The sequence below is a fragment of the Dama dama genome, chromosome 10, assembly GCF_033118175.1.
Source record: "Dama dama isolate Ldn47 chromosome 10, ASM3311817v1, whole genome shotgun sequence".
Taxonomy (NCBI): Eukaryota; Metazoa; Chordata; class Mammalia; order Artiodactyla; family Cervidae; genus Dama; species Dama dama.
The window spans coordinates 28445758-28473537 of NC_083690.1; the positions used below are offsets into that span (position 1 = coordinate 28445758).

General features: G+C 43.1%; 1 protein-coding gene across 2 annotated transcripts; it reads left to right on the top strand.

Moving 5' to 3' along the window:
• NIPSNAP2 (nipsnap homolog 2) lies at positions 1 to 26414 on the top strand. Of its 2 annotated transcripts, XM_061153324.1 has the most exons (10): positions 2 to 160; positions 9422 to 9561; positions 9644 to 9689; positions 12556 to 12650; positions 12980 to 13050; positions 13852 to 13992; positions 15118 to 15149; positions 19923 to 20017; positions 24022 to 24105; positions 25270 to 26414. In XM_061153324.1, exons 1-10 carry the CDS (start codon positions 69 to 71, stop codon positions 25332 to 25334), a joined length of 861 nt encoding a protein of 286 aa, XP_061009307.1. In that variant the 5' UTR covers positions 2 to 68; the 3' UTR covers positions 25335 to 26414. The 2 variants fall into 2 exon arrangements, with proteins under 2 accessions (XP_061009309.1, XP_061009307.1); XM_061153326.1 differs by lacking the exons at positions 9644 to 9689; positions 12980 to 13050 and having other exon boundaries at positions 1 to 160.
• The last annotated feature ends 1366 nt before the right edge of the window (positions 26415 to 27780 follow it).

Sequence of the window (27780 nt, forward strand, 5' to 3'; positions counted from 1 at the left end):
CGTGGCGGCGGAGGCGGCGGCGGCGTCAGCGGCGGCCCGGGCGGTGGGAGCCGAGGCGCCGGAGCAAGATGGCGGCGCGAGTGCTGCGCGCCAGCGGAGCGGCCTCAGCCAGCGGCTTCCTGCGGCAGGCCAGCCCCGGCAGCCTCCTGCCCGGGCTCCGGTGAGCAGCGCCGCCCTTTCCGGGAGCGGCCGGGGAGGGGCCGCTGCGGGGCGGAGGGCGCGGGGTCCCCGGCGCGGGTCTCCGCCCCGGCCGCGTTCCCCACGGGGCCGGGCCGCCCGGGCTGCGGGGCGGCGGGACCGGGGCCGCGGTCGGCGCAGCGGGGCGAGCCGGAGCCTCGGCGGGGTCCGAGCGCCTGTCCGGCCGGCCGGGCTCAAGGTCATAGCGAGAACGACGCTCGGCGCCGAAGCCACGTCCGCGCGCCGAGCCGGCCCGGCCTGGGGGACCTTGACCCGGCGCGACCCGGAGCGGTGGCCGAGCGGCGGGCGCGTGGCTGAGGCTGCAGGCCTTGAACTTGGCCCGCGGGGCTCCGGCCGGACCGCCCGAGACTGCTGCTCGCCCGCGCGAAGCCTCAGTGTCAGCATCGCACATGGCAGTAGAGACACCCTCACGTCCTGGGTTGTTGGGAGGAAGAAAATAAAATAACGCATCGTCCGGGGTGAGCCCTCAGTGCAGGTCAAGGGAGTGGTAGTGAAGACGGGTATTTAAAAGTAGGTAGCGGACCGAAAAGTATGGACAGTTATCAGCACTGAGTCGGCGTGGGGTTCATGTTTAAACTTTTTTTTCTAACCTCATTAGATTCAGTGTTCCGTTTTCTGAATCCATCCCTGACATCGCCATTCCCCATCTTCCCAAATTGAAAAAGCAAAGCCCTTACGAAGTTGCACGTCAATTTGCTGACTCGGTGTCTTTCTGTTAGGTACTTTGAACGTTTATGTTTTTGTTTTTTGATTAAACAATGAGCCCGTAGAAAATACAATTGACACTTAAAAATGAAAGAGGGAAGGAGCTAGCTACCTGTTGTTAATGCGGGCCAGCTTGATTCTGATATGGTTTACTTAACGTAATCCTGTAACAATCTTAAGAAGTAATAGGATTTGCATTTTAGAGAGGAGAAGGAACCTCAGAGAACTTGAGACACGTGGCTGGAAAAGGCATTTGACCCCAAGTTTGTCAGGCTTCAGGCCCAGTACCCTTCCTGGGGCTCATGCTCAAGTTATGTTTCACAGTTTGATATTGTTTCCAAGTTGACCACCAAGTCGGCCTCCTTTTATCTTTATTCTGTTATTTAGTATCTCCTGTTGCTTTTTTCACACAAGTGATAAAAGCCCGTGAAATTGATATTTTATTCTTGACTAAAAAGACAGCTGACACTGACAGTGTTCACCTAAAGTGCCCAAGATCCCTTTAAGCTCGTAAACTGGAGAAGTGGACCTGGTACCCCCACTTCCTGGTGGGACCAGTGCCCTTGACACTGCAGTCTGTGTCTTTATCCAGGGTCCCCAGTACCTTCTGACTCTTTCCTGGGCTCTAGTCTGCCTTAACTGTTGGTGTTCTGATCTTCAGGACTCAGTATTGTCATTCAGTCCCATCCAGCTCTTTGCAAGCCCATGGACGCAGCACACCACGCACCAGTCCTTCACTGTCTCCTGGGGTTTGCTCAGATTCACGTCCATTGAGCCAGTGATGCTATATAATCATCTCATCTTTTGCTGCCCCTTCTCTTTTTGCCTTTAGTCTTTCCCAGCGTCAGGACTTTTTCCTCCACTGGAAAGGACTCAGTCCAGACCCAGTGAATTCATTGATTCTATCAAATACTGAATGTATACAATGTCATTGAGGCTCTGTTGACTTGAGCATAATAGCGCAGGTTGCTTTCCCCAGGAAGCCGTGGTGAAAACCCTTGTAGATGTACAGAATGAGGTAGGTGCCCTGGGGGAAACTCAGGGAACCTCCCAGCCAAAGTCATGGAAGGCCTCTTTAAGAAGGTGACATTAGACTGAGACCTGAAGGATCAGTGGCCTTGAAGGCCCCAAATGGGAATAGTAGAGCATGCTGGGAAACCCCAGAAAAATTTAGGAGCAGCAGTGAAGACAGGGAACAGGTGGCCAGGCTCAGGGATGGATAATTCCAGGCCTTACAAGCCATTTTGAGAGCTTGGATTTTTATCCTGAGAGCCATGGGAAACATTTAAAGGTATACACTCGAGTATGACGTCATCTGATCTATATTTTTAAAAGATCAGTCAGACTTTGAAAAGGGGACCACATCAGGATGATGGTCAACTGGGCAGATCCTGGTGCCGTTCACCGAGAGCCAGCTGTTCCCATGGTGAGCGTGCCCACTGCATGCCAGGGAGACATCAGTGAATAAGGCACACAGGTACTTGCCATCTGGGAGACTGCTGGTCATTCAGAGAAGGAAGGACCCAGATACAGGGAGGGGAGGGGGGGTCCAGGGCAGTTCTGAACCTGGTGACGCTAGAGATGGCTGTGAGCTATTCAGACAAAAAGGCCCAGTAGGCAGTTGGCCTTCTGGAGCTGTCTGACTCCTCCGCGAGATGTCTGAACCATATTTGAGAGTCGTGAGCATATAGGAATCCAAAACGTTAATAGATCCATGGGTTTCAGTGTACTCTTTGATTGACATTTTTCATAATAAAATGCTCTTTTAAACTATAGGAATGGGTGCAATTGCTTGAGGAGTGTGGATAGAAAAGAGCTGAGAAACAGACCCTGGGACATCTGGTCATTTACAGGCCGGACGCTGGAAGGAGAGGCAGCAAGAGGGCCAGAGGGGGCAGCTGTGAGGTCATTGTTATGGGTCAGTGCCCGGGCAGGAGGTATTGCAAAGAGAGAGTGGGTCAGCTGTGCCAGATGCTGGTAAAAGGTTAGGATGACAGAAGAAAACCGCTTACCAGCAGGGGTGTTGTGGATGACCTTGCAAGAGTGGTTTCAGGGGGACGGCGGAAATGTTCCTGGGAGGCCTGTTTGCCACACACATCTTAGCGCTGCTCAGTGCCAGGTCCCCTGCTCAGCTGCTTACTGAACTTTCCCCCAGGCCCTGGAAATGACCAGGCGCAGAAACTTAACTCATCTTCCTCCTGCTAATCCTGCTTGCTCCTTCTGGGCTCACTTTCCCCACTAAGGGAACATCTTCCACGGAGTGCCCCAGGCCAGAAACCAGAAGATCTTCCCCATGCCCTTCCCCCGCTGCTCCCGCCCATCTAGTCAGGTGCCAGACCTGTTAATTCTGCCTCCGGCATGTCTTGACTCTGCCTCTGCAGGAACATGCCCCTAGCTCAACTCTGCGCAGCTCTTGGCTAGGTTCCTGTGAAGAGTGTGGACGTGAAGCCATTGGTGAGGGGGCAGCTGGAGAACTCTGGGCAGGACCGTCTCTTGCTAGAAAGATCTCTATGATGTCAACCTTGCCCGGGTCCTCATTCCTCTTCCCTTCCATCCCACCTCCACCAAGAAAAGTTGTAAACAACATTTTAGGAACCATTGGGGATATTTTAATATGAAGTAGGTATTAGATATTATAGGATTACTGTTTTCCTTAGATGTGATATTATTAGAGATTCAGTTTGTCCTTGATCTTAGGAGCTGTGTGCCGAAGTATTGAAGGATGGAGTAGTATAATGTCTGCACTCTGGTTTCATATGGTTTGGTAAAAATAAACAAAATACACATAAAGACTCAGAAGGATAAAATAGTCGTCATTTTTCCATCTAGATGAAGGGCATAGAGGTCTTTATTGTACTGTTCTTTCATTTCTGTGTTTGAAGTTTTTCAGAATGAAATGTTGGGGACAGCTCTCTCTAGCAGCCACAGTGAAGACAGATTCACTGGGATTCCGGGGGGCGGGGGGGGCGTTGGGTGGTGGGGAGGGATTCCGATAGCTCCCCCTTTAAGGCAGAACTCTTCTCTGGATCCGGTCCTTCGGCCTCCCCTCTCCCCCTCACCCCTGCCATATTCACACACTCCTGGCTTTGGCAGCAGGTAGAGTTCTGCTTCCGAGAATGTCCTTCCTCCCACCGGCAGCAACCTGACAGACTGCTCCCCGTCTTCCAAGTCCGGACCTCAACAAGTGTCTCCCCAGAGAGTTGGTCCACGTCTCCGTGAGGCCGACCTTCCGCCACCGCTGCTACACCCACCACCTCCATCTCCACGGAGGGGCTCCTTCCTGCTGCTTTGCACCGTGATTACTTCTGTCTGCCTGCTTCCATGGCACAGCAAGCTCTGTGAAGTCGGGGCCGGGTTTGTTCCTCAGCCTGGCACGTGCAGTGCGCCATCAGTAAACGCCTGGTGATGAGGTGACCAAAGCCCTTTGCACCACTGCTGCCTCATCCCATGGTCTCCACGTTAAATGTATTTCCCTTCTGTGATTTGCTCCAACTGAACCCAAAACTGTCTTCCACACCTAATCAGGACCCGAGTCTCCTCCTCTTCTCCTCAGGAGTTTTTTCTTTTGTTTTGTTGGGTTTTTGTTTGGTTGGGTTTTTGTTTTTGTTTTTTTAAATTTTTTGCCATGCCATGCAGCTTGTGGGATCTTAGTTCCTGAACAGGGATTGAACCCAGGCCCTTAGCAGTGAACAGAGTCCAAACCACCGGACTGCCAGGGAATTCCCAGGAGTATCTGTTGAATGTATTCATTGCGCTTCATCCCTTGTCATCATCTGAACCCAGGATCATCCTTCGGTCTGTCCAGCGAGTATTGAATGCCCGGTCCTGCTGGGCGCATACCCTGCCAGGAGCCATGCTCCATGCCTTTCTTCCTGCCGCCCACCCGCCTCACCACTGCCAGGCTGCTTTTTACTCCTAGATCTTTTCTGAAAACTTGCTGGCATTGCCCCACGTATAGGATAGAGTCCAGCTGCCAGGCTGGTGCGTGGGAGCCCAGCCCTCCCCGTCACCGCCCCACCTTGCCCTCCCATTGTCCCCCTCGGTGTCCTCCCACCGTGTTCTCTTGCCTTCCTGAACACTTTGCTGTTCCAGAAATACGCCACATGGCTTCACGACTCCATACCCCTGGACACGTTGTTCCTATGACTGGAATTATCAGCAGCTTCATGCACCTGTCTTGCCTGTCCTCCAAGACGGAGCCGGAGTCTCTGACCCGAAGTCCCTCCGGCTCCTTGCCGGCCAAGGCCAAGACAGGTCACTCCCTCGAGTTCCCGCAGTGCCTGTGAGTCCACGGTGTCCATGACCGCTCTGTCTGTTTACTGATAGGCTTTTCCCCTGAGACTGGGCAGACTCAGCATCTGTTCATCTCTGTATCCACTGAGCCAGGCCCTCAATGCTTATTCGGTTTAAAATCTAGTGTTTGGGGGAATTCCCTGGAAATCCAGTGGTTAGGACTCTGATCTCTCACTGCCAAGGGCCCAGGTTCCAATCTCTGGTCCAGGGTCTAAAAAAAAATCCCACAAGCCCTGTAGCTTAGTCAAAAGAAATAGTAATAGTAAATTAATAAAAGAAGATGTTTTGTTGGATATGCTGCCCCCTACCCCACGTAAAGTACCACCCAACACGTATATGATGGTGTAAAAACAGCTGATCACTGTTTGTTGCTCTCAGTAAAGAGCCAGCCCAGCCCAGGCCTTGCAGTGCCAATGGCTGTTGGCATGGCTCCTTCAGCCCATTGCCATGGTTCAGTGAGGTGGACTGGGCACCCGGGGCAGCTTCAGTCACCTGCCACTCGAAAGATTTCAGAGGTCAAGAGTCATTTGGCACTAACGCTGAGTCACACTGCCTTTCATTTGTCAAGACAATTGCTACCCAACTTTGACAAGTAAACAGCATGTGGGTTCTTATGTGTGTCCCGTGATGTTGACTGTTTCTTACGTTAATCTTAGTTTACAAAGTGTTGTCATAACCCTTACTTCATCTTACCCATCCTAAAGTAAATCCCTTTGGTGTTAAAAATCTGGAACAAATGCTTACTTGGGGAGATCCATGTGGGTGAGGTGTCCCTTATCAGTGAAAATATTTTGAACTTTATAGTTAGATCTGGGTTCATATTTTTTTATCTTGTTGCTTCTTAGCTCAGGTTGAGTAATAGTAACTTCTGGGGTCCAGTCCTTCAAATGCAATAGTAACCTACCTTGCTAGATTGTTCTGGGGATTAAATGAGAAGACATAGACAAATTGTCCAGAGCTTGACAGGAAGTATGTGCTTATTAACTTGTAATCCCCTTAAATTCTAAAGAGGAAGGGAAGAATTACTTCAGAATTTTTTTCCCCTCCAGATTTAGCCTGTCAATAATTCTTTATTATGCTCTTATTTTACAAAGCATTAAATACACTAGGAGTTAAATAGCGATATGTGTGCATGTGGCTTATGCTTGTCTATGTACTTCTGGAAGGATTCATTAAGAACTGTGAGTAGTGCTTACCTTGGTGAGTTACTTCTTAATGAAGTTCCTTAGTACCGATGTTTTCAGAAACTTCCATTGTATCTCTTTCCTAGTTTTTCATAATTGTTATTCCTAAAGTCTTAAAATTTATTTAACCAAAACATATTTTTAAACACAGTTTCTGTTTAGTAAATTTGAAATCTAAAACTAAAACTCAAGGAACTATACAAAGTCCTGCTCACAAATCTTAAAACTTTCTACTTTGCATATCACTAATTTTATATGCCTGCCATTTTGCTTCGTGATATTATTTAACCCAGTATCCTAAAATGTGGTGTGTTTAAAATACTTTAAACACGGGACTTCCCTGATAGAACAGTGGTTAGGACTCAGTGCTTTCACTGCAGAGGACCTGGATTCAGTCCCTGGTTGGGGAATTAAGATCCCACAAGCCATGGGGTAGGGCCAAAAAAAAAAAAGGAAAATACTTCAAACAAACTGACAAAATGTTTTTATTGTTATTGAAATGAATTTTACCATGATTCATTGGAGAACTGCCATCTTCAGAATTAGTTTATGTAATTAAAGAATGAATTGAAAACAGAGATAAATACCATATGATTTTGATTTTTGCTAAAGGGCTAATACTTAAGGGCTTCCCTGATAGCTCAATTGGTAAAGAATCCGCAGTGCGGGAGACCCGGGTTCAATTCCTAGGTCAGGAAGATCTGCTGGAGAAGGGATAGGCTACCCACTCCAATATTCTTGGGCTTCCCTTGTGGTTCAGCTGGTAAAGAATCCACCCACAATGCGGGAGACCTGGGTTCGATCCCTGGGTTGGGAAGATCCTCTGGAGAAGGGAAAGGCTGCCCACTCCAGTATTCTGGCCTGGAGAACTCCATGGACTGTAGTCCATGGGTTGCAAGGAGTCACACAACTGAGCAACTTTCAAAGATCTAATAGTTTTTATATATAACTTTTTTTAGTTTTTTAAAGTAGTTTTAAAAATAATTTTTAAATCTCTGACCATTAATCAGGTACTGTCCTACATGTTTTAAGTGTGTTTACTAGGGGTTAAATGTGTACTTAAAAATATACAAGAGAGGTACTTCCCTGGCTCAGTGGTTGAGACTTTCTCTTCCAGCACAGGGGGTGTGGGTTCAATTCCTGGTGAGGGAACTAAGATCCTATATGTGTTATTTTATTTAAAATACTTGCCCTTTTAACTTAAAAATTGTTACTGAAGTATAGCATACAGTCAAGAAAGTACACAAATTCTAGATTTATAGCTTGATGAATTTCCCTCAATATAAACACAACTGTGTAACTAGCACCCACGTCAAGATACAGGACATTACAAGCCCTCAACGCCCTTCTTGTGTCCCTTTCAGTGAGCTCCATCAAGGGTAACACTACCCTGACTTCTAACATCTTGGGTTAATTTTGTCTGGTTTTGAACTTACGTGTCTGGCTCTTCCACTCAATGGAAGAGTAGAATTCTATGTGATATGTGAATTGTAATTCATTCATTCATTTTTTTTTTTTTTTTTTGCCACGCCATGCAACATGTGGGGTCTTAGTTCCCCGACCAGGGACTGAACCTGCAGCCCCTGCATTTGAGGTGCAGCAGAGTCTTAGCCACTGGACCACAAGGGAAGTCCCTACCAGGCTTTAATTTTTAAAATCTTTTCTCAGGTTATATATACCTATCTAGCTTACCCATAAAGGAGTTTGTAAACATGCACTTTTAGATATTTTAGCTAATGTTAAGTATAAAAATAATATATGTATGTGGAAAATTCACAGAGTGCAGAAGGTTAGACAGTGAAAAGGAAAACTCACTCCTCACACCCCAAGCCCAGTCACATAGCCTGGATGTCCTCACTATTAGCATTTCACTTTGTGTGTGTATTTATGGCACTGTTCTGGGCCTGCTTTCTCCACGGAACTCAGATACCAACATGTCAGTGTGTGTGGGTGTGTGCCTCATTCTTTTTAATGACTGCATTCTATCCTGATTTTGGATCTGCCTTGTTTGATCTGACCAGTCCCCATTAATGGAGTCCAGATTGCCTTTACCAGGAACAAACTGGAAGGCAGTAAGGAATGTTCTCCTGCATTCAACTGTGTGCACTTGTCTAAATATAGCTGCCCTTCGGACATAACTGCAAGTGCAGCCCTTAGGCCAAAAGGCCTACACAGTTTGCATTTTGCTGTAGATAAATGTCACACTGCCCTCTAGGGAAGTCACACAAATTTGTGATCCCACTTGCAAGCATATGGGAGTTAAACACTCAGCCCAAATTTCACTGGTAAAATGTTGCTTGTTAGTTCAGTCAGATTAATCATCACTCCAACAGTGTGTACAGTAGAAGTTCAGTTATAAGATGAAAATTAGCAAGTCATTTATATGTTAATGAGGTTTATATTCTTAGGTTTTTGTAAGTTAAAATTGACTCTAGGGGTAAAATAATTTTTTTAAGGAAGGAATTCATGTCACTTTCTCCATATATTCCTTTTCACCATTTTTATTGTGGTAAATTACATAAAACATTTGCCATTTTTAAGAGTACAGTTCAGTGGCATTAAGTATATTCGCATTGTTGTATAATCATCACTGTTACCTACCTGCAGAACCTTGTCATCTTCCTCACCCATTAATACCTCCCCATTCTCTCCTCTGCCCCTGGAGCCTACTGGTCTACTTTCTTTCTCTGTGAATTTGACTGTTCTCCGTTTCCATGTATGTTTTTCCTATGTTGAAAATTTTCCTCGGAGGAGGGAAGAACACAGCGGGACTCATGGAGATGCACGTGAGGATTCTCCGAGGATTGCTGAAGTTCCTTTTCTCACACTTTGCTCCTGCGTTCAGAGTGCACGCTGTTGGCGCGGAAAGTGGACACATGATATCTCAAGTTCTAGAACAGGGCTTCAAATGTGTGCCCAGGGCGTGTTTGCTGACAGATTGATGAGTTTATGAAAACAGTGTGCCACGCACTGCCACCCAAAGACCCTGACATCTTTGTACCTCTGATTAAACTCAGATTTTTGCATTTGTGATTCCGTAGGAAATTGACATCTTCCAATAACAGACCTCGAGAGGACAGCTGGTTAAAATCCTTGTTTGTCCGGAAAGTTGACCCAAGGAAAGATGCTCACTCTAATCTCCTAGCCAAAAAGGAAACCAGCAGTCTGTACAAATTACAGTGTGAGTCCTAGGTTTGCTATCTTCATAGTTAACGTTTTTCCCTTGGTTCATAAGTTTATCGTTGAATTTTCTTTTGTTTCAGTTCACAATGTTAAACCGGAATGCCTAGAAGCATACAACAAAATTTGGTGTGTATACCAAACTATCCTTTACTTGGGGAAAAGTAATGATTTTAATATTTGTTGGTTGCACTAACCCTTGATAGCAGAACGAGATCTTTCATGCCTCTTCTTAAAGCCGAACATTGAGAGGCTCTTAAGTTGAGCTCTGTGTGGGGTTACCAAGGGCATTCTGATTTTAAGCACTGGTTCACCGAAGTCTGCATAGACTGTCAGACTTTGGAATGTTACTAGACTTTCAGGTTGGAAGGAACCTTGCTAGTCTGTCCAGTCCAGCTACTCATCCAGTGCTTGAGTCCTTTCTGGAGCCCTTCCTGACACTGTTCTTAAATACATTCATATGCTCCATCTCTGGACAGCTCTGAACATTAAGAGTTAGATTGCACATCCCTGGGACTGCCCCTATTTCCAGTTTTACGCCTAAGTACCCCTGCAATGTAAGAGCCCTGTATGATTTCAGTAGAGCTGCCATTTCTTTCAGTCTTCCATCTGCCTGGGTTCAAATCCATTCAGCAGATTCTTAGAGTGATGTGAAATCCATATACTCTTATAGAATTTGTAAACTTTAAGGCCAAAGAGAATTAAGTGTACCAGCTCTTAAGTTAATAGAAATAGCAGTTCAATGATCAGTTGTCTGCAAACATGATTTAAAAGTGCTTTTTAAAAACCATTCATATCTACTGCTTTCATGAGAAAGAAAATGATTTTGTTACCAGAATCAGCCTAACTTTCAGAAGCAAAAAAATCTTTTGTTGTTTTGTTTTTGGAGGTGGGTCTCAAAAGGTAACATTAGGGTAGTTTCTTGCTCACCTCGGCACTGTTCTCTTTATTTAAAAAATAACCTAAAACAAAGCAGATGGTTTTTCTCTAAACCTCTTTTCATAAGATGAAAATTTTCTGTATGCTTATATTTCCCCGGATTATCTTTCCTGTTCTATTTTTTTTATCAGTTCATCTCCTGTCTCAGATTCCTGCCCATCTACTCATGTTTCTATTTGAAAGTCTTGTTCTCACTTCAAACTCAAAATGTAGAATCACTCTGCTCCTCCTGCTTCCCCATGTGTGACACTCAACTGTGGTTTTATTTGACTCTTGCCTTAGTTTTCTGTGACCAGTCCATCACTAAGGGCTGGGCATCTTCATTTGACATGCATTTTGCTTCTCTTTGCTTGTTTCCCTCTCCAGGCCGGTTGAGGCCCATTTCCAAGTAGCCCTTTCTGACTGCCTTCCTGGGCTTGAAGCTGCACCAGTACCTCAAACCTCCCCTCCCCCCAGCCCACTGCAATCCATTACCCAAAAGTTTGTCAAATTGGTCTGCTTGAGTTCTGTTTTCTCCTTCATCCTGTTTTCCTTTTCTCTGGAACTTTCAGCAGCAACCTGTTTCCAGTACATAAAGACTTAACACCTGCCTGGTTTTTAGGGGCTCCAGTAATGAGGTTCTGCCCAGCCCATCCAGTTCTGGGTGCTAGGGTTACCTACCTAACAGCCTCGATTCACGTCGGTCATCTGTGCAGGCTTCCGTCAGCCACACTTGCTTCAGTGCTGGGTTCTTTACTTCCTGCTTATGTCTTATGGCAAAAAGAAAACCCACTTCCGTTTCCCTAACATAATCCATCTTTCCCAATTTCCATCAATCCCATGTTACTTCTGAACATTCATGGGTCACATATCAAATAGATTTAATATCTGGTCTTAATTTTAAAAGTAAATGCTACCCTTCAAAAAATAATACATGGTTTGGTCATTGTACTTGGTCAGAAAGACATTTGAGTTTTCAGTTAGTTAGACATAAGACCAGAGCTTCTCTCCATTAACTAGTCACATCCACCCCATCTTAGGGCCCCAACATCGAGTGATGATCACTAGCTTAACATCACCTGATGTCAGCAAATAATCTGAACAGGTTCCATTTCTGACCCTTGGTATCTTTTTGCACCCATTGTTGGATCTGTATTGTACTTTTTCGTCTTAATTTTTCTACTCAATAAGGCATGCAGGTTTTAGCTTTCCTCTTGGTATGATTCAGCTATGCCTCTTCCCTTTGTCTTTCCCTGCCCATTAAAGTCTGTCCTGTGGGAGGGTTTCTGTGGGGTGAGGCCCTGCCACCTCTGCTCGCGTAACACCCTGCCATGACCACGTGTGATGGACAGCAACAGCCTGGGCGCTGTTTCCAGTGTGGGATTCTGCGATACCTTTCACATCCTTTCACATCCCCTTAGCTGGTTGAATTGGGTAGAAACCAATTTGTACTTCATGTTGTGTCTTTTGTTTGGATTCTCCTGCACCATGGATGCCCTTTGGGATCGGTGGGGTGGAGGTGCTTCCAGACTCTGTTGTGTTTCAGCTTCATCTTCTTCCTTAAAGCCCGCCCATCTCTGCCCCTGCTTCCTCTGCCTCTCAGGCCGCTTCTGTCATCTCCCCCATCCTCAACATTACTTTTGTCTCTTTCTCGCACGTTCTTTTCCCATTACTCTCATCCGTCCTGTCTTTGGAACCACCAGAACTTAGCTTTTATACATATCACCATTCCTAAGTGCTTTTTTCTCCTGAAATGGTGAATAATAGTCTCATAGTTGTGGGATTCGGGGACCTTTGGCTCTTCTTTATCATTTTTATCAATCTACTTGAGTTACTTACCACTGTTCTAGATAGCTGGGTTATCAGTCACCTAAGCATTTGATAACTGGGCCATTAGAGTTTTATAACAGAATTCAGCTAAAAACGTAATTCTGTAGTTTGTTGCATCATAAACATATCCTGAGGTCAGTTGTCAGAAGACAGAGTAGATGACCTTTTCCTATTATTGACCGTGTGTTATCCACCTGATGTAATTTTGTTGCTTGTTTAATTAGTGTTGCTCTTTCTTCTCTTGAAGTCAAGAGGTGTTGCCAAAGATTCATGAAGACAAGCATTACCCTTGTACCTTGGTGGGGACCTGGAACACGTGGTACGGAGAGCAGGATCAAGCTGGTAGGAAGCAGCCGTCTTTGGGATAAACACTTGCTCCTTAAGCCTTTAAGTCATCACTTAAATGACTTTCAACTTAGTGCTTGTTTTTATAATCAAAGCTTTCCAAGTCTTGATCTAGTGTCATGGTTGAAGTAGTTTCTCAGTAAATCACCGCAAAAACTCCTTTTTGATCATTTTTCACATTTCAATCTATGATGGAAACTTTACGGTATAACTCAGGCCAACACACATTACAGTTTTGTACTGTATTAACACTAAGCATATCTGGAATATTTTCAAGATCAGAGTATCATACAAGTCTAAATGTTATCTTTTAAAATATATTTCAGTTCACCTTTGGAGGTATGAAGGAGGCTATCCAGCCCTCACAGAGGTGATGAGTAAACTCAAAGAAAATCAGGTAATGATTTTGAAAAATGTTTGCTTATTCAGACTATTGATATAGTAGATGTTAGTACAGAATTAAATGACTCTTTCCTAGCATCAGTTTTTGTAAGCAAACTGTTAGTTTTCGGTAGCAAAGATTTTATTATTTGGTTTCTTGCAGTTGTATTTGAACAGAGTCATCAGTTGTAATACTATTAGAATAACAGTTCTTATTGTAAAAGTCAGTTGTACTTTGGAACTGATAAGCTGGTCCTTTGAAGCCAGTAAGTTAACCTAGTCATCACAGTCAGCCTGAGTTACCTAACACATACCTGCTTTAGGAACTGCCAACCCATATTCTTCACCTTGGGCTGACTTTGCTGTTCTTCCCTCCCTTCACTAATAGAAAAGTGTTCATGGAAAAATTCTACCAGCTTAACATTATTAGAGAAGAAAATGTGTGTCGATTCCCTGTCCCTATATAAATGGCTTTTAGTTTATCTGATGTTTTGAGGTATCCATGTCATCTGCCTTAAAATGCTGTCAAACACTGTCAGGATGACCTAAAAACATAGGAAATTAAATTTGTTTCCATTGTCATTTAAATAATCAAGATGACTGTGAAGTTTGTCTAAACCTGGACACTTTTGAAAGTGAAAGGGAATGCTAAGAGCCATTATGCTGACTCAACAAGATGTGAACTGGGACTGTCTCAAGCCAAGGGACCCTGTTTATAATAGTATTCTACTAGAGGAGGAACATACATGTTACTCAGGTAGGTTTATATTGTATATAAATATTAGCAAATCTCATGAGCACCTTTGTTCACTCAAAGGAATTTTCAGAATTCCGTAAGGCAAGAAGCAACATGCTTCTCTCGAGAAAGAATCAGCTGCTGTTGGAGTTCAGTTTCTGGAATGAACCCATCCCACGGTCAGGACCGAACATATATGAACTCAGATCCTACCAGCTCCGAGTAAGTCCTGGAGTAGGAGTTCACCATGTCCCCTCGTTCTTTTGTGCAGCAGGACGCACACCCCAATGTTGAGAGCAGTCGCTGGGCATGTGTTCTGTGATGTGTGCTTGGCTCATTTTCTCCCCTGTCCAGTTCTTCTCCTCATTTCCTTTTTTGGTTTGTTTGGTCTTTTTTTTTTTTTTTGCTGTGCAGTATGTGGGATCTTAGTTCCCTGACCAGGGATCAAACCCATGCCCCTCTTCATTGGAAGCAGAGTCTTAACCACTGGACCACCAGGGAAGTCCCTTGTTTCTTTTTTTTTTTAATCTTCTTTCTCATTCTTTCTCTTCTGCTAAGCACATTTGTTTTTTATAGCCTTAGACATAAGAGAAAATACCTAAAATGCAGCACCAGGTACATTATATAGCATCTATTGTCATTGAACTAGAGCAACTAATAAGCGTGTGATTACGAATACATTATACAGCACTGTAAGAGAAAAGGGGAATAACATTTCTACAACTTTCTAGATGTTTCCCTGCTAGGACATGACTGAAAAAAAATGTCCAGATAACAGCATAGTTAAAGTGAAAACATGTCAGTAGATCTCAGTGGTCTAACATTCAGTATTATACTGGGGGGGAGAAAATCAAGGAATGTCTTTGTTAGGTTTAATTAAATTGAATTATTTTAAAATTTCACAGTAGGGACTTCCCTGGTTAGGACTCTGTGTTTCCACTACACAGGGCATGGGTTCAGTGCCTGGTCGGGGAAGCAAGATCCCACATGCTTCACAGCAAAAAAATTAATAAATAAAAAACTAAAATTTCTCAATAAAGTGTGATAGGTACCAACAATTTAATCATGATTGGCCTAACTGTGATTTTCATAGCTATAACTGGATGACCTTAACTCTTAACCTTATGTATAGGTTGTCTCCTTAGATGAAGCCATAGAATTATTACTCCCACCGTAGGATAGGTATGAACAGAGTGCATAATGTTGCTTTGTTACATTTTTTTACTTGTTAGATCTCACATTATTAAAAGTTAATTTCTTAGTTAGTCTTGTTATCTGATATTTTTCATGCTGCTGTTTCCATATTTCTTCATAGAACTAACAAACCAAATCCAAATCTCTTTTCAGCCAGGAACTATGATTGAATGGGGCAATTACTGGTGAGTATATTACCAAATGATGAGTTTGTAAGTCTTAGATTTGTAAGTCTTAGAGTCTTTTACACCATAGTGTTAATTCTAGAAATAAAATCTGGGGTCCATGCCACAATTTTATATTAGACTGTTGTTTTGTTTGACATATTTGTATTATGAGATTTTTCAAACAAGTACAAAACTAGAGAGAATAATACCACCAGTCCCCCTTCCTTCCCCCCATTGCTTAACTTCAGTAATTATCAACACATGGCCAGTCTTGCTCAAGTCTAAATGCCCCACCCAGAGTATTTGAAAGTAAATCCCAAACAACATAACATTACATCTCTGGGTATTTGAGTGAGTATATATCTCCCAAGAGATAAGGACTTTTTATAAAAACAAAACCCCAGTGGTACATGAGGTTATTTCATATTCTTCTTGGATATTATCTTTTCTGAAATGTTGCTTTTGTCACATAAACAGGACACCACAATGATATAACTGCTTCCATTTTTTCTTCATTGTTTAATTAGCAAAATACCAGTTTTTCTATCTTGTAGATCTACAGATTCAACAGAATCCCAGTCAAAATCTCAGCAGACTCTAAAAATGCAAAGGACCCCAAAATAGCTAAAACAGCCTTGAAAAAGAGGAACAAAATTGGGGGACTCACTGCTCAACTTCAAACCTGACTACAAAGCTAGAGTAATCAAGACAGTGTGGTACTGACCTACAGACAGCATTTAGGTCAATGGAATAGAGTTGAAAGATAAGAAACAAATTTTCACCTATGTGAACAATTGGTTTTTGACAAATGTACGAAGGCAATTCAATGGGGACAGATAGTCTTTCATCAAAGGGTTCTGAAATGTTGGATATCCTTGCAGAAAGATGAATTTAGATCCCTACCTCATATTATATACAAAAATTAACTGAAAATGAATTGTAGACCTAGGTGTAAGAGCTAAAATATAACATTTTCAGGAGAAAACATAAGGGAAAATCTTTGTAACGTAGAGTTAGGCAAAGAGTTCTTAGATAAACACCAAAATCACAATCTACAAAAGAAAAAATCTGATAAATTATAATTCACCAAAATTAAAAACTTTTGTGTGATTCAAAGGATACAGTTTTAAAAATTAAAAGAGAGGTCACAGATTGAGAGAAAATTTTGCAAATCACATATCTGATAAAGGACTTATATCCCAAATATGTAAGGAAATCGTACAACTCAATAATGAGAAGATGACCCAATTTAAAAATGGGCAAAAGACTTGTAAAAGCAGTTCTCCCAAGATATACAAATAGCCAAAAAGGAGATGAAAAGATGGTCAGCATCACTGATCACAAGAGAAATGCAATTCAAAACCACAAATATATGCCAACCATCTCATACCCTTTAGAAGGGCCATTATCAAAAGAACAGAAAATATCAAGTGTTGGCAAAGATACAGAGAAGTTGGGACCCTTGCATAATGTAGGTAGGAATATAAAATGGGGCAGCCATTATGGAAAATGTTTTTTCATACAGCACTTCTTAAAAACATTAAAAATAGCATTACATCTGATGCAACAATCCTACTTCAAAAGAATTCAAAGCAGCATCTCTGAGAGAGATTTGCACAGCACTGTTCATCACAGCATTCACAGAGGTAAGAGGTGGAAGGAAGGTAAATTTCCATCAACAGATGAATGGATACAAATGTGGCATGCACATATAGTGGAATTTTATGCAGCCTTTACAAAGAAGGAAATCCTGCCACATGCAGTTACCCTTGAGAACATTGTGCTAAGCAAATTGAGCCCATTACAAAATGACACGTACTAATACAAAGTTTCTAAAGTAGTCAAAACCAAAGAAACAGAAAACAGAATGGTGGCTGCCAGGGCCTGGGTTGGCTGAAGGGAGTTGGTGCCTAGTGGGTGGTTTTAGTTTTACAGGTGAAATGTTGGAGAGAGGTGTTGCACAACAATGTGTGAATAGACTTGGCCCCACTGGCCTGTACAGTAGGAAATAGTTGACGTAAATTTAATGTCAGGTGCCTTCTACCACAATAAAAAATAAAATTGTAAAATAAATTTGAAAAAAAAGTTAATAGGCAAAGCATTTAAATAGACATTTCCTCAAAGGAGCTCTATGAATGCCTGATAAACATGTGAAAAGCTGCTCGATGTCCTTAGTCACTGTGGAAATGCGAAGTAAACCACATTGATAGCGGTTCATACCCCGCAGGATGGCTGTAATTAAAAAGAATGACAAGTGTTGATGAGGTTGTCAATGAATTGATGCCTTTATACATTGCTGGTGAGAATGTAAAATGGCACAGCCACTTTGGAACAGGAGAGCTATGACTTTTTATTTTCAGTTTATATATGTTCTCTTTTCTTCAGTTATGAAATTTATTGCTTTGGGCTTGATAATTTCTAAGATCTTTTTACCTCCAAAAACAGTTCTGGAACCTTTCTTTCTAATAACTCTTTTCTTCTTAGATCATCAAGGCTAACTAATACAAGATAGCCTTCCCTTTCATTTGAAAACTAAGAAATACATACTTGATTATATGCTATTGTTGGGGGAGTGTGTAATTTCCTCGGTTCTGTCTCGCCGCAGCAAAGATATGAAACGGAAAAAAAAAAAAAGATTTGAAACGGTGGGCCAGTGTTACAGCTTGGTTACAACTCAGTTTTATTTGGCAAACAAAGGATAGTACACCCTCAAGGTGTGAGGGCAGGCCACCCCCAAAGGAGAGGCCTTCCTCCTTTGGCTTCCTCTTGGCTTCCTCCTATTTTTTACCTCCTTTTGTCTCCTCCCTGCTGAGCCTGCCCTTTGCAAATTGAGCTAGCTAAGAAGGGGGTGTGTTTGTTTCACCTGAAGTTTTCTTTCACCAGAAGTCTGCAGGTTTTCTTTTGTTCTGTTTTTGTGGGCTTTTCCTTTCTTTGTCTTTTAGCCACCACTGTTTTGTACTCCTTTTCCCTATTCTAACTACCTAACATTCCCCCCTCAAGAGATAGGAGGCCCAATTCTTTGGGAATAGGGGCATCGAGGTTTCTCTGGCTACTTCCTGCTGAGCTGGGATGGTGAGGGGCATTGGGTCTCCCCCTCTTGGTAATCTAAGCCTCAGAGTCCTTATAGCGGTGTCCATCTAAGGGTGAGTGATATTTTCTCTGGTTGGGTGTAGTTTTATATATCTTTGTTGAACTGGCACTGCATGTTGTAGCTTGTTGACCTGGGCAGAGACAAAATGGGTTAGACAATTGATAATACATGGAGCAATCAAAAGCAGCATCAATGTGGTGATAACGGATTAGTAGGGGCATTAGCCAACCAAATTCCCCCTCGCCAGGAGAAGGATCCCCCAGAGGGAGATTGTAGCCACCCTGAGAACTCTCCAGCTCGTTCTTTGAGATCCTATAGGATCTGAATATTTTTCTTGAGAACTGTGAAACTTTCTTCAACTTAGCTGGAGGTATTTACCCAGAAACAACACGCCTCATTCATAATGGCTCAAGTCCCTCCTTGCTCAGGGATCAGGCGATCTGTCTCCTATCTATTTGGAGTATAATTCCTGACAAGCTGTGTTGGCTCTTCAGAGCTATCCTGAGAAAACTTATCCCCAGAAACTTAATTTGGGGGGTGTTCATTAGAATAGGTATCTGCCCACCCCAAAGGAGAGGTCCCAGTCTGTCTTGGCATCCTCCTTTTATACATTTTGTCTCTTCCCCCCTGAGCCTGTCCTATGCAAATTGGGCTAGCCAAGAGGGCTGTTTGTTTGACCTGACGTTCTCACTCCAGTCTTCGGATTTTCTTTTGTTCCATTTTCATGGGCTTTTCCTTTCTTTGTCCTTCAGCCACCGCCATTTTGGATTTCTTTTTCCTGTTCTAACTACCTAACACTTTGATTATAGACATCATTTTATTAAGGAGTTGGTGGGTGGTCCCCTGAGATGTAGTAATTTAGTTGCCCACAGGATAGAATCACTCATTTCTATTTTTCCATGTTACTGAGACATGTCCAGTGTGGAATCTACAGAGAAGTACTTAGTTTATTCTTCAGTTATTTTAAAAAATTATTTACAAAGCCCAGTTCAGCATGCAATTTATATTTTGGCACATAGGTAACTATTTAAGATGGTGATCTTCTCTTCAGTACATGCTTCTGATTATTTCCAGGCTAAGGCAAGTATGTTTTCTTTGCCTACTGAGAAAGTGGATGAGACAAATTCTGAATGAAGTGAACAATCCTAAACATTTATCACTATGGATGAATATGGAGGGCTTTCCCCTCTTTGGGTTAAAATGCACACTATAGTAATTTGCCTAATTTTAATAATTTACTAATCAGGTTTGTAATTTTGGGTGATGATTATGATCATGTAACACCTAATGTAAGGTTAAAGAAGTTAGCATCAGGGATTTCCCTGGTGGTCCATGATTAAAGACTCTGAGCTCCCAAGGCACGGGGTGCAGGTTTGATCCCTGGTCAGGGAACCAAGATCCAACATGCCACGCAAAATAAAATAAAGACATCTCCATTTTTTAAAAAATCAGGACTGCAACCACGTAGCTCATGCTGTTTTTATTTTAATAGTTACGAATTACTCTACATGTTTTACAAAAATGACTAATATTGCTACAGAAAGGTAGATTGACATCTGATGTACATTAAAATAACTTTTGAATACATTCAATAATTTTTAAAGTATTCTTTGTTCTGAACAACTTGCACTGAGAATGGAGGAAACTCACTTTTTTAACATACCTAATGCGGTATCTGAACGTTGTGTTTTTTCTCGTAGGGCTCGTGCCATTCGCTTCAGACAGGATGGTAATGAAGCAGTTGGAGGGTTCTTCTCCCAGATTGGGCAGCTCTATATGGTGCACCATCTTTGGGGTATGTTTTTTTCCCTTTCATTTTTACATTCCTGGGATTTCAGTATTCATTACTGAATCAGTTGTCCTAGCCTGTAAATCATACCTCAGGTCAGGAACCTGGAACACTGCAGCTGACCCAGATGCCGCAGATGGAAGGTAGGTGTTAGGCCCCCCAGCACAAGAGGTCCACAGTGAAGGGTCCCCAGACGCGCAGCTGCTCGTGAGCTGGTGAGAGTGAGGGCAGGGCTGAGAGAGGTGCTGCTGGCCTTTCACAGGGTGTCCGAGCCTCCCTTTCGGAACATGCCCCAGCTCTCTCAGGGACAGTCCCACACTCCACACAGAAAGATGTCCTCCAAGAGGGCCCACTGACTGCCTCGGGTCTGGATCTGTCGTCCTCTGAGGCGTCTTCTCACACCTTTCCCGTCCACACGCCCTTTGGTTTGACACCTTCTTTGGTGCCTTTCTGGGCCTGACTCGGACGTTCCTCATCCCCCACTGAATGTCGCTGTCCCCGAGCTCCCAGAGCCTGCTACCACATGCGTGGTCATGGTCGTGGCTGTGTGTGTCCGTCTCTCTTGCTGAGCAGGAAGCAGGTCACAGCGGCAGCTTGGCTCATTCTGGGCGCATTTGTGAGTAGTTATGTGTCACTCAGTCATGTCTGGCTCTTTGCGACCCCGTGGACTGGAGTCCACCAGGCTCCTCCATCCATGGAATTCTCTGGGCAAGAAATACTGGAGTGGGTAGCCATTCCCTTCTCCAGGGGACCTTCCCGACCCAGGGATCAAACCCAGGTCTCTGGCATTGGAGGCGGATCCTTTACCATCTGAGCTACCAGGGAACACTTGTAAATGGTTATTAACGTTAAAAAGATGAAAAGCCTGACTCATTTCCAAACCCTAAACTGTATTAATTTGCTGAGGTGTGGGTTTGCCTTCTCTGGTCCCGCCGAATGCTGCAGGGGCGTGCGTCTGCTGGGGCAGCTGGAGGCTCAGGGACAAGGTGACGTCTGCCAAGCAGACCAGTTAAGTATAACTTAACCTTTACAGGCTTGAGGTAGGGATGAGGTCGTTTTTATTGTGATTTTTTAGTGTATGATCTGTCCAGAGGATTTAAACTGAAGAGACAGACCCCTCCCCTTCCCCAGCCTGGAGGGGCCTGTGAGAGCGGCCTACGAGTGAGCACGGGGACCGGAGGGTCTGGACCCCGTACTCTGGCCCAGGCCAAGGTCAGACTCGTGTCTACTCTCAGGCAGCGCCCATCTCCACCTTCCTTTGTGTCTCCAGCCAGTGTCCCAAAAGTCCACTGCCCACTTCCTACCTCATAGGAAAAAGTATTGAGATGTGCAGAGATGCATTCTCAGGTGGCCACAACTTAACCTCACTTATCCATCTGTTTTAGAGAAAGAGAACCAACACTTACCAGGCACCTCCATGTGTTGGTTATTTATGCACCATTCCCTTTAGCCCTGACAGCCACACACCAGAAATGAGATACCATGACTCAGACGTGGTAAAGAAATCACCCCAGCCGCAGCTGTGCAGGAGCTGGGCCAGCCTCAGACGTCAGCCGGTCTGGCTTCAAAGCAGGTCTTCCCCTGGCAGAGCTCCCCTTCCTGTTACCCTCGCACGTGATGCCGGCCTTCCACCCCCACCACCAGCACCCCTCCTCCCTCGAGGCCTTGCTGCGGCCACAGCTGCTCCATCACCCCATCTGTGGGCTCCTTCCCTCAGTATGTGAACAGTCTCAGTGCCTCCCATCTTTAAAAGCTTCCCCAAACCCAAAAGTCCATTAACAGATGAACAAAATGTGGTTTGTGCAAATTCGTAGAGACTGAACGTAGAATGGAGGTACCAGGGGTTGAGGGGAGAGGGGAAATGGGAAGAGATGGTTTATAATGGATAAAGTTTTAATTGGGGCTGATAAAAAAGTTTTGGACCTGGATGATAATGGTAGTGACACAATGTAATGTACTTATTGCCTCTGAATTATACATTTAAAAATAGTTACAATAGGGACTTCCCTGGTGGTCCAGTGATTAAGACTCTGCACTTCCACTGCAAAGGGAATGTGTTTGATCCCTGATCAGGGAACTAATATCTTGCATGCCGCATGCTGTGGCAAAAAAATTTTTTTTTTTTTTTAAAGAAAATAGTAAATTTTCTTATGTATATTTTATCCGCCCAAATTTGTTTTAATTAAGAAAAATTTTTAAAGAACACAGGCCCCTCCCACCTGTGTTCACTGCAAGGGGGAGTCCCCACACAGTGCACGCGGGGTGCACCTGACCCCTAGAAGAAGACTGCTGCTTGTCACCTGGATCTTAGCCATTTTTACCCAGGTCATGAGAGGTAGAGGATTTCCTTTTCCTTCTATTCTTCAGTGTCTTCAAAATGTTATGTAATCAATTTACACTCCCTTACTAGTGGGGAACTTTTGGTCAAATTACTCGGCCTGCAAGGTTAGGTCTTCTCACAGGGAGAAGGAAGACCCAAAACAGGACTAGAACTGAGTGAGGAGCCCTCCCGGCTCAGTGGTTGGAAGGATCTTGCCTGATTAGGAAGCAGAAACCAAAGCACCCAGTGAGGTATCTGGATTGTACCCCCAGGACCCTGACCCTCAGCCCTTCCCTCCACTGGAGGGCTTTTCTCTCCGGTTCCTGCATGTGGGCAATGAAATGTCGGTTTCAACCTGGAAGCCCCACTTGGTCACATTGTCCCTTCCAGGGAGCTTTCCCTGGTCAGCTGTGTTCGCCCTGTGGAGTCGCCTTGTTCTCCACTGTCGTGAACACAGTCTCCCAGGTCATTGCAGGGCCTTATAAATACTGAGTAAAATTGAACCTCCTGTTGCTTATCTGTGGCCTGACAGTTTCTGGTTATGGATTTAACAAATTAATGAGGAAGTTCACGTGGTTGGTAAAGGCACATCTTGAATCTACTAGACTGTAAGCCTTGAGAGCAGATTGTTTTGCCTCTCCCACATGGCCTGACAGTTCTACTCAGAATAACCAGCTCACAGTTAGCCCAGCTTAGTACTAAGTTCATGGAATATAGATGGTCCCTGACTTACGATGGTTCAACTTAAATTGTTCAACTTTATGACAGTGCCAAAGTGATCCATGCTCAGTAGAAACCTTGAAGTGTGAATTGTGCTTTTGCCCCAGGCTTTTGGTACTCTCTCATGATGCTGGGCGGTGGCAGCAGTCAGCAGCGCAGTCACAAGGGTAAAGAGCCGGTACACTCACAACTACTGTGGTTTTCACTTCTTGTGCAGTATTCAGTTACATGAGATACTAAACACTTGATATGAAATAGACTTGGCATCAGATGATTTTGCCCAGCTGTAGGGTAACATGAGTGTTCTGAGCACATTTTAAGGTAGGGAAGGACTTCCCTGTAGTTCAAACGGAAAGAATCTGCTGGCAATACAAGAGACCAGGGTTTGATCCTTGGGTCAGGAACATCCTCTGGAAAAGGGAATGGCAATCACTCCAGTCTTCTTGCCTGGAGAATCCCATGGACAAAGAAGCCTGGCAGGCTACAGTCCATGGGGTCACAAAGAGTCAGACATGATTGAATGAGTAACACATAACACACACAAGGTAAGGGAGACTCAGCTGGGATGTTCTAGTGGATTAGATGTATTGAATGCATTTTCGATTTACAATATTTTCAGCTTATGATGGGTTTATTGGGACGTAACCCCATCATAGGTTGAGGAAGATATGTAGGCTGTTTGAGAAAACAAGATGAGCAGCTGAATCAGCACTTACTGGACATCCAGTTGACCCTTGAACAACACAGGGTTCGACCGCATGGATCTTTTTCAGTTGATACACACAGTCCTATGCAACCCACAGCTGGTTGAATCCGAGGGTGCAGAGCCATGGATACACAGGGCCAGTAGTGGGACTTGAGCACCTGCAGGTTTTGGTGTTCATGGCGGGTCGTGGAGTCATTCCCCCACTGTACGAGTGGAATGTAGGGCATTATGTTTGGTTAATTCTTCTGTGTGGCTGTTTTTAAGCTTACAAGGATCTTCAGACCAGGGAAGATATACGGAATGCAGCATGGCATAAACATGGCTGGGAAGAACTAGTATATTATACAGGTAATATCTTAATAGGCATAAAGCATTTCATTCTTCTCATCTCATTGTTTTAATGTTCTTTCACCCTGAAGCTCATGGTGTATTTGAAAAAAAAATAATGTGTTGCTGTCAGATGGTGAATTGTAAGGTTGAGGGAATAGAGAAATAGTCATATTTTTCTTTGATAGTTACATGACTTTTTCAATAGAGAATATTCATTCTTTCAAGTATACATGTTGTCTAGTACAGTTTTCAGATCTTTGTGTTGTAAATTTTGTGTTGTAGATTTTACGTCATTACATTTTTTTTGGTACATTTCTGTATTCTCTGAAAATTTATCATACCAATAAATTTTTCCTAAGCTTTCTCATCAAAATTGTTTATTCTCTAAAGCATTACAATTTAATACAGCAATTAAAAAGTAATTTTGAAAATTACTTTGATATTTAAACTTTCCATATGTACGTGTGTATGCCTGTGTACATACATGTAAGCCTATACATCTGTGTATACTCATATGTGTATATATAATACATACACTATGAAATCTTAGTTGCTTGATTTTTAGAATAAAACAGCCAGACCGAATGCCACCCAGTGACATTATTACCAATGCAGGTAATAAGTACACTCATGATGCACGTCAGGTACACTTAAGCCTGTACCCTACCAGGAAGACCAAAGAGTAATTTGTTCTGGAAAATAACTATTATCTTGTCTGTTAGTTCATATATCATAAATCCTCTAACTGTATGTGGCTTTGCTGCTTATTCTTACACTTTCATCAGGTCCCAAAGACATGTTTCCTCAGCACTGACGGTGTTACAGGTACAGTGTATTGTTGCTATATACAGGATACAGATTATTTGATTCTATATACATTTTAATTCAATTCAAAGAACCTTTTAAGAAAGCACCATTTTACTCACAATATAGACTGTCCTGATTTCCAACACATGAAATACATCTCCTGACAGAATATTTTAATGACACATTATAGGATGTCAGCTGATCTGTCATTAGCTTGTCTATTTCTGCCCGAGACCAGTCCTAAGTATTCCAGTACTCTGATTTCAGGCAGCATGTCTTCTGAATGAATATCCTCGCAGCCTACTTGTTAGTGTGTATTTATTGCCATCTGTTTAGAAAACAGTGAGCCCCAGTGATTATGGCCCTTGTTTTCAGTCCCACTTATTCAGGAAATGGAATCCAGAATCATGATCCCACAGAAGACCTCGCCCCTCCAGTGAAGCGACAGAATGGAGATGTGCCTACAGAAGTTTATGTGAGGTGTGCTTGTCATCAATCAACTTGAACTGTGTTACAGTGAGAGAGAAACACTGAAATGTAAACTGCTGTATATAGCTTGTAAGAGACCTCTTTTCTTTAAAATTTACATAATCACAAGACAGGAAACTGTTACAGTTTGGCTGATTGTACAAGTGCGCTGTAGTCCTCTGAAATAGCCCTAGGTTTGTCGAATGTACCGTATAATATTAACACCAAGCCACCTCCCCCCACCCCCCCAGGAAAAGAGAGCCCAATTGAAAATTGGAGTCATCTCCAAGTAAGAATCTAACCATGGGAAAAAAAAAGTTAGCCATTTCTTTATAAAGAGCAAATCTGTTTTATAATTACAGATTTTTTAGACAGATTTCTTGTATCAGGAAGAAATATAAATTTCATCATGTTTCTGTAGCATTTTTTTCTGAGTTTCAGACTAGGAACAAATTATAAGTGTACTCAATACCTGGAAATGTTTTACTTAACTCTCATTTTTAATGTCAGCATAGTAAAATGTGTCATTACTGAGGGGGAAGTGGTTGATCAGTAATTCAGTCTCCACTTTATGTATTGTGATGTCTTTATACACGAGGAAAAGATGGCTTGAACCTGTGTATCATATGTGACTTTGAAATGAACACCTTGGATAGCACTAATTTTTATTTGTAATATTTTTCTACAACAAAACGAGTAGCACTAGGAAAAGAGGTTTTATTTTGTAAACAGTCATCTGTGACCTGCATTTTAGTAAGCTCACAGCAGATTCTTCCAAGATCATGAATGGGGGGAGGGGGGTGTGCATGTTGAGATTTAAATTGACATTAAACTGCATACTTTGTCTAGCTCTGATTTCGTTTTTTAATAGTGCCAATTTTGTGACTGTAATCATGTGAAAGTCCTGTTGAAATGAAAAATTATGTCTGACCCCCAGATCAAAGAATTTATGTTAAAGTGTGAATAAATCTCATATCAAATGTCAAGCTTTTACATGTGAATGGTTTTCTCCAAGAACATATAAAAGTTAATAAAAATCCTCTTAATTTTCACATATTATATGTATGTGATCTTTTTTAATGAACTGATGCTGAGAGTGAGCCCATCACTCTTGAAAGATGGCTTGTCCCAGTTCAGCGGGCATGTGTGAGTCTACAGAATAAAATAAGCTCATCAGCTGGTTCTTATGGCCACATGGTAGGTGTTATGGGGAGTGGGTGTCTATATACCAGCACATAGTGGTCTGGTGTTTGGGAGTCGGGGCCGCCAATGGAAGATCAGGCTCTGCTCGTTGATGGGGTCCCTGCCCTCTTTGGTGTTGGGTCCTTAGCCTATAAAATGTGGAGGTTGAATTCAGTAGCGTCTAAGGTCCCTTCAGCTCTGAATTTCTGTAACTGGCTCTTCTTGCTGGCACAGGAAACAGATGGGGAGAGCGGGTGTCGTGAACTCTGCCATGGCAAACCTGCAGTTCAGCAGCAGCTGCTCTACTGATTAGATGCTCAGAGCATGTTTGCAGGATGTGAATGAAAGAATCATTGATCAGGAGCTACTTTCTAAACTACTTAATGAAAACTGGCAGAATGACTATTACTAGTAAAGGTAATCTAGCTATTCAGAACTGAAAAAAAAAAAGTTGCTCTGGACAGAGGGAATTTTCACTTACAAAATTATGTGGACTTGTAAATGAAACAAACCCTGTAGAAGTTAAGAATCTCCTGTCATTCACTGGTGTATTAGAGTTCTCCAGAGAAAGAGAACCAATAGGCTATCTAAATATAGATGTATTTGGGGGAGAGAAGGATGGGGAGTTTGGGATTAGTAGACGCAAACTATTATGTATAGGATGGACAAATATCAAGGTCTTACTGTATAGCACAGGGAACTATATTCAATGTCCTATGAAAAACCATAATGGAAAAGAATATGAAAAAGAATGTGTGTGTGTGTGTGTGTGTGTGTAACTGAGTCACTTTGCTATACAGCAGAAATTAACATTCTAAATCAACTGTACTTCAATAAAAATTGTTTTGAAAGATATATTTAAGAGGAGACTTATTATAGGAATTGGCTTGTGCCATTATGGAAATCAAGAAGTTCAATAGTTTGCCGTGTGCCAGCTGGCAAACCAAGAGCCCCAGTGGTAGGATTCTGTCCAAGTCCAAAGGCCTGAGAATCAGGGGGAGCAGATGATGTAAGTCCCAGTCCGAGGTCAAAGGCCCAAGAACCAGAAGCTCTAGTATCAGAGCAGAAGGTGAGAATCCAGCTTATAAAGAGAGTGAATTCACCCTCCTTTCACCTTTTTGTTCCATTTGGGCCCCCAATGGATGGGGTGATATCCACCCACACTGGGGAGGGCAGTGGGATCTCCTGCTAATCCCTTCCAAGAAAACCCTGACAGACACACCTAGAAATAAAGTT